Source organism: Pristiophorus japonicus, chromosome 2 (genome assembly GCF_044704955.1).
Source record: "Pristiophorus japonicus isolate sPriJap1 chromosome 2, sPriJap1.hap1, whole genome shotgun sequence".
Classification (NCBI taxonomy): domain Eukaryota; kingdom Metazoa; phylum Chordata; class Chondrichthyes; family Pristiophoridae; genus Pristiophorus; species Pristiophorus japonicus.
In genome coordinates, this window is record NC_091978.1 from 88,474,237 (window position 1) to 88,486,408 (window position 12,172).

Consider the following 12,172-nt stretch of genomic DNA (forward strand, 5'->3'; position numbering starts at 1 on the left):
CTTTACTTTATTTTTCCTCTGCATTTGGACATGATTTTGTGTCCAGTATTCTGATGTATGCTTCACTGCACTGGGAGTATATAAATTTCATCTGAGTTTGGATAAGATTGTATTAATCTTGCCCCAAGCCCCAGATTCCCTGGAGAACTTGTTTTTTTTTTTAAATTGCTGCAGATTTTTTTTGTTTTTTGAAACTCATTCTTTTTAAATGGTTTAAAATTGTATAGAGAAGACTAAAAATAAAACTCAAGATTTAGAAGGAAAGATTTCTTCAGTCCAAAGTAGTTTTCTTTGCTTGGAGGGGGTGGGATTTGAATTATTCGGTATTGTGAATGAAACCATTTAAAACTGCACGGGCGATGTTTGTGGCACAATTTCAATTCAAATTAATCAACTTCAAATTAAAAGTAGTTGGCTGTGTTTGGAACAAAATCATCAAGTATAAAGAATGCATTTATGATTTCCCTACCAATAGTGAACCGAGAAAATCTTTTCCAGAATCTCCTATGCTGTATAGAGGCCAATCACATTTAGTTCTTTCTCTCATTTTCTCTCCCCCATCACCACTCCACTGAGTCAAGTGGTACTATTTTTGAGTTGATAAAACTTCGGCTACTTATTTGGCTTTTGAATCATTGCGAGAACTTTCAGATATATTCAAGGGATGACTCGTTAAAATGGAAAGATGAATTGCTATTTTTACACTAAACATTCTTCACCTGTTTTTGAATCTGTAATAAATTCTGTATATACTTTGTTTCTGTATACATTCATTTTTCTCCTTGCTTTGCCTGTTCCTAGATGAACAGTATGCCAAGAAACTTAAATACAACGATCTATGTCCTGGGCACTACTGTTACTGTCAATCTTTGCTGGTTTTATTTCCTGTTGCTACTTGTTAATGTGGTTCAGAGCTTATGGTGCAATATACAACATTTCAAAGAGAGCTGTGTAATTATCAACCATGCATGATGAGTGAAGATTTGTGCAAAAATTGGAAGGTCCATTCAAATCTCTTGCATAATTAATGCAGTATCTAGCTGATCTCCCATATTTAAAAATTATTCGAGCTAAGTTTTTTTTAACATAGGTAGATGAGACTAATTATTAGTTATGTAACAAAATTAATGGATTTTTCCCACATGGTTTATGGTGTGCAGTAGCTGCCTGGTTGTCCTACAAGTGGTAACTGTACATATATCAATAGCCAGTCAGAGTGGAGTGAAAGGGGAAGGCTGTACAAACGTACAAGTTGATTGAATAATGCAATACCAACTAATGATGAGCAATACAAATCTATACCAGTTTGGTAAGAAGAGTGAAGGATGATTAGAGTCCAGAAGCTTCATCAAATTGGTTTTGTTGGATCATTGCTTCAAAGAAAAACCACTTCCTTTGTTATTTATATGATTAACTAGTCTTTGATTTATTTTCACTTTTGCAGCTGTTCACTTCTTGAATTATTTGAAATAAAATAGATATTTGCCCTTGTCTGTTTTAAATGTCCTGTTGAACTATACATTGTATTTCATAAATTTTACTCATTGAATATTCATGTAACTTGCACAGAACAATGCGACATTAAAACTGGATGTTTTGTTCTGATGGAGAGCAGCCTCATTGTTTGCAACTATGCTGAACTTGAGGGATCATTTGTTGACTGGCACAGCAAGTCAGTCCTTGATATATCACTAACATAGTGGGAAGAACATTCATCTGTTTTCATCTCCTGGGATTGAGTGTGTGATTAGAAGAGCTCCTAAATCTAGTTGTACATTCAATGCTGCTTCAAAAGGATTTTTTTTAACCCTTGCTCCAATATAATTCTGTTCTGTGAGCACATAACTACGTACAGTTGACACTTTCATAAGAACATAAGAAATAGGAGTAGGCCATACCGCCCCTCGAGCCTGCTCCGCCATTTAATACGATCATGGCTGATCCGATCATGGACGCGGGTTCACTTCCCTGCCTGCTCTCCACAACCCCTTATTCCCTCATCGTTTAAGTAAATGTCTCTTTCTGTCTTAAATTTATTCAATGTCCCAGCTTCCATAGATCCACAACCCGCAGAAGAAATTTCTCCTCATCTCAGTTTTAAATGGGCAGACCCTTATTCTAAGATTATGCCCTCTAGTTCTAGTCTCCCCTATCAGTGGAAACATCTTCTCTGCATCCACATTGTCAAGCTGCCTCATAATTTTATACAGTTCGATAAGATCACCTCTCATTCTTCTGAACTCCAATGAGTAGAGGCCCAACCTACTCAACCTTTCCTCATAAGTCAACCCCCTCATCTCCGGAATCAACCTTGTGAACCTTCTCTGAACTGCCTCCAAAGCAAGTATATCCTTTCATAAATATGGAAACCAAAACTGCATGCACTATTCCAGGTGTGGCCTCACCAATACCCTGTACAACTGTAGCAAGACTTCCCTGCTTTTATACTCTATCCCCTTTGCAATAAAAGTCAAGATTCCATTGGCTTGCCAGATCACATGCTGTACCTGCATACTATCCTTTTGTGTTTTGTGCACAAGTACCCCCAGGTACTGCTGTACTGCAGCACTTTGCAATTTTTCTCCATTTAAATAATAAGCTTGCTTAAATCCTGATCGAAGCTCTTTATAATCAGAAGAGGTTGTCAAAGCTTAATGAATAGAATCCTACAATGAACTTGTATTGCTGTGGTGGGAAAATAGAAAATCCCAATTATTGGATTTTTTTTAAAAGAAGGTTCCCAAGTTTTGCAATGGAGACAGTTGACCAGTCCTTTTTTGAAGATCCGGGAACCTTTATTAGAATAACTCCCATTGGTAGTTCTTAGTTTGATTGCATTACAGGTATTACCTGTTCTCGAATTACTTAACTTAGATGTTGATGATTCCCCCAGTCAAAATGTTGATATTGTAGTGTAACTTTTTTTAATGGATCATGAATAACCACACACATAACTATTAGAATGATAGCAGTGTGCTGACCCCAAGTTTTATGTAGCTTGAGTAAGGGAAAGAGACAAGAACCTCGGAATGCATACATCAGTTCAACTGTAGCTTTAATGAGTAAGCGTGGTGTTCTCTGACTAAGGGAAGTAAAGTAGCCAACTGTTAGAACTGCTTTAATATGTAATCATGACTGGGTGGCGAGGGGCAAGGTGATAGACCAGCTTTGAAATGTTCAAATATGTGAGCATGAAAAATATATACTTGTTTGTTTTCGGATAGTAAACCATGCACGTGAGAAATGGATAGATGCTGCATCTGGTTTGCGTATTGCCCTTTGCACACCTCCTACACTGGATGTAAAACCAGTGAATTACTGCTCACTTAATCCATATATGGCATTATGATTTTTTTTTTAATGTAGTTAGAATGTCACTGGGCATGTAGTTGTAAAATCTGGTCCATAACATTATTTCAACTATTTGTAAAATCACTCAGGGTTTGGGTTTACATCAAAGTTATGACTTCTTGATTTACATTAGGTGGGAACAGATAACTTGGAAGATGGCTGAAATAAGTTGCCCTCTGATTAGAGAAAGTGGAAAAGCGTATAGTAATGTAATGACCTTAATTTCATTTTACTTTTCTTTTTAACTAATTCACTCCCAATCTCCCGATGGAATGGCAGGAGAAGGGAGAGAGAACTCCTTGAGTGTGACTTCAGATTAATCATTCGAACTTTCCGTTTTATTACAAAAACATTAGTGTATTCAAACAAAGTTGAGCCTCTCTTTCTCCATCCCACTTCGAGCATTCTGACAATTGCAAAACCGTTCCAAATCGGAGACTGGAGAAGCTCCTTGTAAACCCCTGTCACTCTGGTTTTTAATTACCAAGTTTAATTGCAGTTGGCAGTAACTGTGCATTTCTATTGTATTTCTATTTTGCCTGCATTTTTTCTCCCCTTAAGGTCCATCTTGAAGACTCATTGCTGTTCGGTAGTAATATAAATATCCATTACTTTCTGTGACAGTAGAGACTGAATTCTCACAATTATGTTGCTGAGACTAGTGTATGCACGTCTGCTGTTTGGATTAGATAATGGCCTTTTTAAAATATGTTTTATCTGTATTTCTCTTCCAATATATTTCCCACCTGTTGCTTCTCTAGCTTTTCCAGCTGAGAGGGGACAAAATGGGTCAACTAAGGTTGGCAAGATGAGTTGAGCAATCAATTGACATTGTAATGTCTAGCAAATAATTTGTAGACACTCAACCAAAACCCCAATTTGCTATGGTATTTGAGTGTCGGATGGATTAGGTTAAGTGTTCCTTGCATCACTGATGACCTCCTTTCACTCTGTCCATTGGCACTGAGCCAATTTATGATTGGTATACTGTTGTGATGGCAAGGTGCCACAAGGACCGAGATGAGGAGAAACTTCTTCACCCAGAGAGTGGTGAACCTGTGGAATTCTCTACCACAGAAAGTAGTTGAGGCCAATTCACTAAATATATTCAAAAGGGAGTTAGATGAAGTCCTTACTACTCGGGGGATCAAGGGTTATGGCGAGAAAGCAGGAAGGGGGTACTGAAGTTTCATGTTCAGCCATGAACTCATTGAATGGCGGTGCAGGCTAGAAGGGCTGAATGGCCTGCTCCTGCACCTATTTTCTATGTTTCTATGTTTCTATGTTTCTAACTCTGTGGGTTAGTATACCTAATGAATAACACCAAAAATTGTGGCAGTAAACCATTTTCCGGATTTTGTTATTAGTTTGGGAAGTTGTTTCTGACACTGCTACATGCCAGCCTGATTTTAGATAAATTCAAGAGTGCAGATAAACAAAGGTTACTGCTTTTTTAAAACTTTCTCGGAACTATTTTCCAAATTCTCTCTCTTTCAGACTCCTTTCTTTAAACTTGAGAGGCACTTTCTTTGGTATACATGTGTTTTTTCTTTTTTTCTTCTTTCTTCATGTGAATCGTTTAAACCTGTTTAACCAGGTGATCTGTTCCACATGACTAACACCGTTCTCTCTTCTTTCATCTGCTGTCATTGATGCTGTTTCAATAGAGCGCTTCCGTCAGGAGGTAGAGAGAAATCGTCTTCTCAATAGTGAACTGAGGGTTGTCCTGAATGAACTTAACAACTGACTTTCTTTATCTTGAAGACTTGCCAAAAGCCTGCTCTGTTGTCTTGCCTAACTATTATTTTTTTTAAATGAATGCACTTTTTTCTGTTTCATACCCATTCGTAGCATTATTTTGCATGTCTGTTTGTTTATATAAAATAAAACCGGTATTTAGTTTCAAATGATCTAACAGCAGGTTTTGAATTAACTATGCCTTTCTGTCAACTTGGTTTCTCTTAATTGAAAGACTAATCTCAGCACCGTGAATGTAGATGTAATATGGGAGAAAACATAAGCTAGCCACTACTTTTCAGCTGCTTTTTAAAAAAAAACATGAATCTGACTGACAGGGTGACTCTTGCTTTAAATAGCCCTCAAAATTCTCTCTTCTCTCAGGTAAAATGCATATATAAATATTGCAATTTAAACCTGTTTTACATTTGGGAAATCCATGGAGTAATAAAGATCTATGCATTTTGCAACCTTGTGGAATTGAGGGTGGCAGTGAAGAAGTGACGCTATGCTTGCCGAGGGAAACATTGCATGGTGCATCTAAGGGGGACGAAACAAAACTAAAGATGAGAGAAATTCACAAAAATAAAAAACAATTTTTTTTGAAAGTGTAAAATGTTGCAATGAGGTTGGCAGTTTCATAATTAAGTAAACAATTAGTAACAAATTGCCTGCTGTTTTTTTGTAATTGTTAAACTAATGTTAAACTGTATATATGTGTGTATATATAATATATATATATAAAATGAAATATTGCTTTACATTTTTGATTTTGCAACTTTAAATATTTCTGATTTAAACAAAGACTGTTCAAATTTTTATTTAAATTTAAATTCTCATTTTTCTTTTTCCATGAACCAATAGAAAAACTGGCCCGGGCTAAAGAAGAGAATGTGGGCATTCATCAGGTGCTTGAGCAGACTCTAGTGGATCTGAGTCACTTATAATAATACTAACTGGGGGAAAAAAGAAAAGCTTTACATGCCACAAGTGCCCATGGTACAACAACATCTTCTGTGTAAACACTAAACCGCAAGCCAAAGTGTGAAACACAGCATGGGTTTAGAGCGACAAATTAATATAGGCTCACTCAACATTTGTATTGAAAACAATAAATTTCAAGGGGGACATTTTTCTTTTAAAACTTAACTTTAACTGCAGTGTGGGAACAATTGTTTTTTTCTCTGACTGCCTTGCCCTTTCCATTACAGTGACTGGGCAGACTTTGACATTTATGCCATAGACATGATTGCTGTTATAACTATGTATTAGCTTTTACTTTCAATTCTTTCTTTGATGGTCTTCCATTCTTGACAAGCTTTGTATTTTTTGTGTTGGATTTAAAGCAAAATATATTGACTAGACTTGAAGAGCTATTGCCAAAAGTGCATTTCTTAAAATGTTTTTGACCTGATGCTGGATAACATTTATAAAAATAGAAAGAAAGAATGCATGCCACTTTCCTCCCCCAACCCCCAGAATTTTATTCTGCTGCAGCTTCGAAGTCTGTGGCTTTTGGTTAGTTGTTAGTTGAAAATGGTTTGTGCCCATTTGAAGCACAGAAAGTCAAAGCTTGTAAGGATGTGGCAAAGGCCTGGTTTCTGATATCGGGACCGCACTGGCAATTATTGGCGAATGTTGCTATTGTATCATACTGACCCAAGGTTACTATTTGTAGTATACAATAAAAAATGTCACTATGTATCTCTTATGTAAAATCTAATGACTTGCATCTTTTGATAAATCATTGGAGATGCCACCATGACATTGTAAACCTTTTATACCATGAATATATGGGATTGTGAAAATAAATATGTACATTTTTGTCATAGGTTTAAAGATCTTGAGCACAGACTGGGAGTTTTAACAACTGTTTTCCCTTCTGTGATGTAACTGTTTCTTCTCCCTATGAATGTCCTTGGAATTCCACTTTATCCTATGCAATTACCTGTGTAAGCTCTTTATTTGTACGGTTTATTAAACTTTGGAATAAAATTATCTTGCGTTGTGATGTTGATTTTAAATCTTGTTTACGATGTCTCCTGAAAATCTTTTCAGCAGATAACCCATTGGTTCTGATTAATTTTGATTCCTTCTGACGACATGCACCTTTTTTTTTCCCCTAGCATTTATTGTAGCTTTCTTTCTTTCTTACCTCCCAAAATGTAATGCACCTTTCATAATGGATTGTGGATGGCAAGCTCCAGCCACTACTAAGGGGTCTCTTGGCTGGTCTGCTGCAAGGAGACACATGGCAGTGGCCTGGCAGGAGCATCACATCAGATTGTCTCTCCCTGGTCACCTTGTGCAGTGCAGCTGAAATCGAGAACTGTGTAGAGCGAGAGGTCAACGACCTCTAACTTTGTACCTCTATCTTTGTACTATCACACTTCTCCATTACACACACATACTTGAATGCACACTGGAGCACATTAGGACATTTTTCTACATTAAAAGTAAGGTTTTATTTCATTGCTTTTGCGATTTTCTGGAAACCTTCAATTTCAGTCACAATACTGTGGAGTTCCCAGTTTGTTTTGACGGAAATGTTTTTTGTATCGAATAGCCTTCAATACTGAGGACTATTCCAGCTGCTCAAAAACAAATGCTTGATTCAGTTTGAATAAATGGCCATGGATAAATCTTAAAATCTGTCATTGCCATATAAAGGGGGAGGTCTGCCTAGAGATAGTGGCAGCATCTTGGTAAACCCCATCAGGGCACAAATCTTCTACTTTGAAAGATGACTTAAGTCTGCACAGTTGAGAATAAAAACACTAAATCATACCAGACTGGTAAAGAAAAATATTCATGATAACTAAATGCAATAAGGCCTCAAACACCTATTGGTAGTTTCCTATGAATTGAAAGTTGCTGTAAAACCCAGTGTGCAATTTACTATTGCTTACAGCGAATCAAGTATACTTCTGCAAGCCACTTCTCTGCATTTAGTGGGAAGGCATGTATGAAGGTGTGACGTTACCTGGTTTGATAGTACTTTGACTTGTTTATCAATATTCTTTTCCTTCCCTGGGCTCAATCCTGGTGTTTTTACTCCAGCAGTTGTTGATTAGTGATTGGATGCAGAAACTAAACATTTTCTTTTCCCCTGCCTCCCTTCCTCCCCTCCTCTCTAATTGGCATTGCTGATGCCAGTTATAGTGCCCCTACCACAAGCTTGTCTCAGATAATAATCTGCACGGATTGGGCATCTAACCTGGGAGCTTAGTGGTTGGTATGGCTAAGCTAGTCACTTGATAAACTCAGTTAAGCTGACTGGGATGCCTGACTTAGCTTTGAATAGCTTGGAAGTTTCTCTGTCCACTTCCACAGTTTTTTGCCCAGAAAGTGGGATATGATAGAAACATGCGTGAGCTATACTGAAAAGTAAGTACTTATGCTTGGATATGCTATTGTGTTGGGGACTTGCAGAGTAACCAAAATAACACATCTGTTCAAGAAAAGAGAAGGGTAAACTGGATAACTATGGATCTGTTAATCTAATATTACTTGTGGGCAAAAAGACACAATTTATGTAATGCAGGGGTGAATTGAGAACAGTCAGCATAGATTTGTTAACAGTAAATTGTGTTAACCGTTTTTGTAGAAGCGACCAATTTGATAGACAAAGGGAATATGATACGTATATGGATTTTCAAAAGATGTTCAATACAGTGTCTCATGGAGGTTTATTAAAGAAATTCAGACATGATACACGAGGAAATGTAGCAACATGAAAAAGTTGGTTAGCCAGGAAACAAAGGATTAAACTTAATGGGTATTAGTTAAACTGGAGGTACGTTCGAAGTGTTACTTACATAATATCAGAAATACTGCCGATGCAAAAGCAAGGAGGACTGTTGTTAAATAACCACTTCAGGAGGACATGGGTTAGTGGCAAGGGCAGATGCAATTTAATGGGGAAAGGTGTGAGGCAGTAAATTTAGGTGGAAGAATGAAAATTGGAATTATACACTCAGTGGAAAAATGCTCAAGGAAAAATGATGGAGAGTGATCTCGGTTCAAATCTTTCCTCCTTCAAAAAAAACCTGAGAATCGAAAAATAAAGCTATAAATAGGCCAACACCAATTTGTTTGTTTTACAAGTAGAGACAGAGTACAAGAATAAAATACCTGTAGTAATAAAATTGTAGACAGCAGTGTTATGTCAGAGTGCAGTTTTAGGTGCCTCATTATAAACTCATTAATGCAACAGAGCATATGCAATGTAGATTAACCAGAATTATGCCAGGGATGGGAAATTATAGTTATGTAGAGACACACGAAATAGAGTATTTCTGCTGGAGCAGTGACCGTCAGACGTTTTGAGTTCAAAAATAAAATATGAAGGGCTTTGATGGGCTGAATATGAAGAGATTATTTTCTCTGGTTGGGGAATCCATGTCACTGGATCTTCAATTTTAAATGGTCACTGGAGTTGAGGGAATTTCTTCGATGTAGAATTGTTAGAGCATGGAATGCTTTGCCACAGATAGATGTGGATTTCAAAGTATGATTTGCTAGAAAAAAATACTGCAATCATATTCAGAAAAGTCAAAGTATCATGAACAGATGTGCATTGCATAGTATACCACGCTTGATTTGGCTGCTTCTGACCATCTTGAATGGGGAAGCATTGCATGATTGATTCCTGTAACATTTGAGATCTTTTAACTTTAATCGGGTGTGGTTGCCATGGTAGATTCCAAGTTTCCTGTGTCGTATGTTTGGCACTCTTGCCTTTTTGAACTAAAAACTTGTGTATGGGCTCTGTAGAAGCAGAATAATGTTTTTTTTTAAATCCCTTAAAACAATGAGCTGATGCTTCATGTGCAATGATCATAAACTAAATTGTCAATATAAGGATTTGCATTTATACAATGACTTTTACATCCTCTGGACATTGCAGGTTGTGGAGGCAAATGAAGCAGCAAGTACAATGTTCCACAAATTAGTAATCAGAAAAATGGCCTGTTAATCTGTTTTGGAGATGTTTGGTTGTTGGCTATCGGGTAAAACTCCCTGCCTAGATTGTGTTCAAAGTTATATAGTTGGGCTTGAATCCATGTTCTTCTGACTAGAGAGGTGAGTGCAACCACTGAGCCAAACTGATGCTTGTCTATTTTTTTTTTAAGTATTAATCAAGCTATTATAAAATAAATTTAATAACCTCCTTTAATTTCAAACTTTTCGGTTTTTAAACTGCTGATGTTTTGATACAGCTGTGTGGGACTGCACTTTCCTAGTAACATTTTTATTTATCTATCTAATCGTAGCCAGAGAATCACCTGCAATGGCTTCTCTTCCCGCCCCTACATCATTACCTCTGGTGTTCCCCAAGGATCTATCCTTGACCCCCCCCTCCTATTTCTCATCTACATGTTGCCCCTTGGTGACATCATCCAGGAAAAACAGCATCAGTTTCCACATGTACGCTGATGACACCCAGCTCTACCTCACTACCCCTCCACGGTCTCTAAATTTTCAGACTGCTTGTCCGACATCCAGTTCTGGATGAGCAGAAATTTTCTCCAGTTGAATATTGAGAAGACCAGAGCCATTGTTTTTGGTCCCTGCCACAAACTCCGTTCCCTAGCCACTGACTGCATCCCACTCTCCAACTTCTGTCTGAGGCTGAACCAGACTGTTCGCAACCTTGGTGTCATTTTTGACCACATATCCACAGTATAACTAAGACCGCCTATTTCCACCTCCATAAAACTGCCTGTCTCCGCCCTTGCCTCAGCTCATCCACTGCTGAAGCCCTCATCCATGCCTTTGTTACATATGAACATAAGAAATAGGAGCAGGAGTAGGCCATTTGGCCCCTCGAACCTGCTCCGCCATTCAATAAGATCATGGCTGATCTGATCTTGGGCTCAGCTCCACTTCCCCGCCTGCTCCCCATAACCCTTCACTCCCTAATCGCACAAAAATCTGTTGCATATCTCCACCTTAAGTATGTTAAATGACTAGGGGGAGTGTTTGCTAGTGCTATTGGGGAGGGGTTAAACTAATATGGCAGGGGGTCGGGAACCTATGCAAGGAGACAGAGGGAAATAAAATGGGGGCAGAAGCAAAAGATAGAACGGAGAATAATAAAAGTGGGGGGGCAGAGAAACCCAAGGCAAAAATCAAAAAGGGCCACATTACAGCAAAATTCTAAAGGGACAGAGTGTTAAAAAGACACTCTGCCTCAATGCGAGGAGTATTCGTGATAAGGTGGATGAATTAACTGCGCAGGCAGCTATTAACAATTGGGATTACAGAAACATGGCTCCAGGGTGACCAAGGCTGGGAACTCGACATCCAAGGGTATTCAACATTCAAAGGATAGACAAAGGAAAAGGAGGTGGGGTAGTGTTGCTGGTTAAAGAGGAGATTAACGCAATAGTAAGAAAGGACGTTAGCTTGGTTGATGTGCAATCTGTATGGGTAGAGCTGCGGAATACCAAAGGGCAGAAAACGCTAGTGGGAGTTGTGTACAGACCACCAAACAGTAGTAGTGAGGTTGGGGATGCCATCAAACAAGAAATTAGGGATGCATGCAATTAAGGTACAGCAGTTACCATGGACGACTTTAATCTACATATAGATTGGGCGAACCAAACTGGTAGCAATATGATGGAGGATTTCCTGGCGTGTATTAGGGATGGTTTTCTAGACCAATATGTTGAACCAACTGGAGGGCTGGCCATCCGAGACTGGGTGATGTGTAATGAGAGGACTAATTAGCAATCTTGTTGTGGGAGGCCCCTTGGGGAAGAGTGACCATAATATGGTAGAATTCTTTATTAAGATGGAGAGTGACACTGTTAATTCAGAGTCTAGGGTCCTGAACTTAAAGAAAGGTAACTTTGATGGTATGAGATGTGAATTGGCTAGGATAGACTGGCAAATGATACTTGAAGTGTTGACAGTGGATAGGCAATGGCAGACATTTATAGATATTACATGGATGAACTTCAACAATTGTACATCCCTGTCTGGAGTAAAAATAAAACAGGGAAGGTAGCTCAATCGTGGCTAACAAGGGAAATTAGGGATAGTGTTAAATCCAAGGAAGAGGCATATAAATGGGCCA

General features: G+C 38.2%; 1 protein-coding gene across 8 annotated transcripts in view; it reads left to right on the top strand.

Moving 5' to 3' along the window:
* LOC139239603 (tropomyosin alpha-4 chain-like) overlaps nt 1–7,086 on the top strand; it is a 157,038-nt gene extending 149,952 nt beyond the window's left edge. For 4 of the 8 annotated variants that reach the window (XM_070868393.1, XM_070868392.1, XM_070868395.1 and 1 more), the window contains one exon: nt 5,953–7,086. In XM_070868393.1, coding sequence (XP_070724494.1) covers nt 5,953–6,035 — 83 coding nt within the window. In that variant the 3' untranslated portion in view covers nt 6,036–7,086. Of the gene's footprint in view, nt 1–5,018; nt 5,904–5,952 lie in introns of those variants that run through there. The other 4 variants (XM_070868397.1, XM_070868396.1, XM_070868399.1 and 1 more) reach the window with 4 other exon arrangements.
* Nucleotides 7,087–12,172: the final 5,086 nt, after the last annotated feature.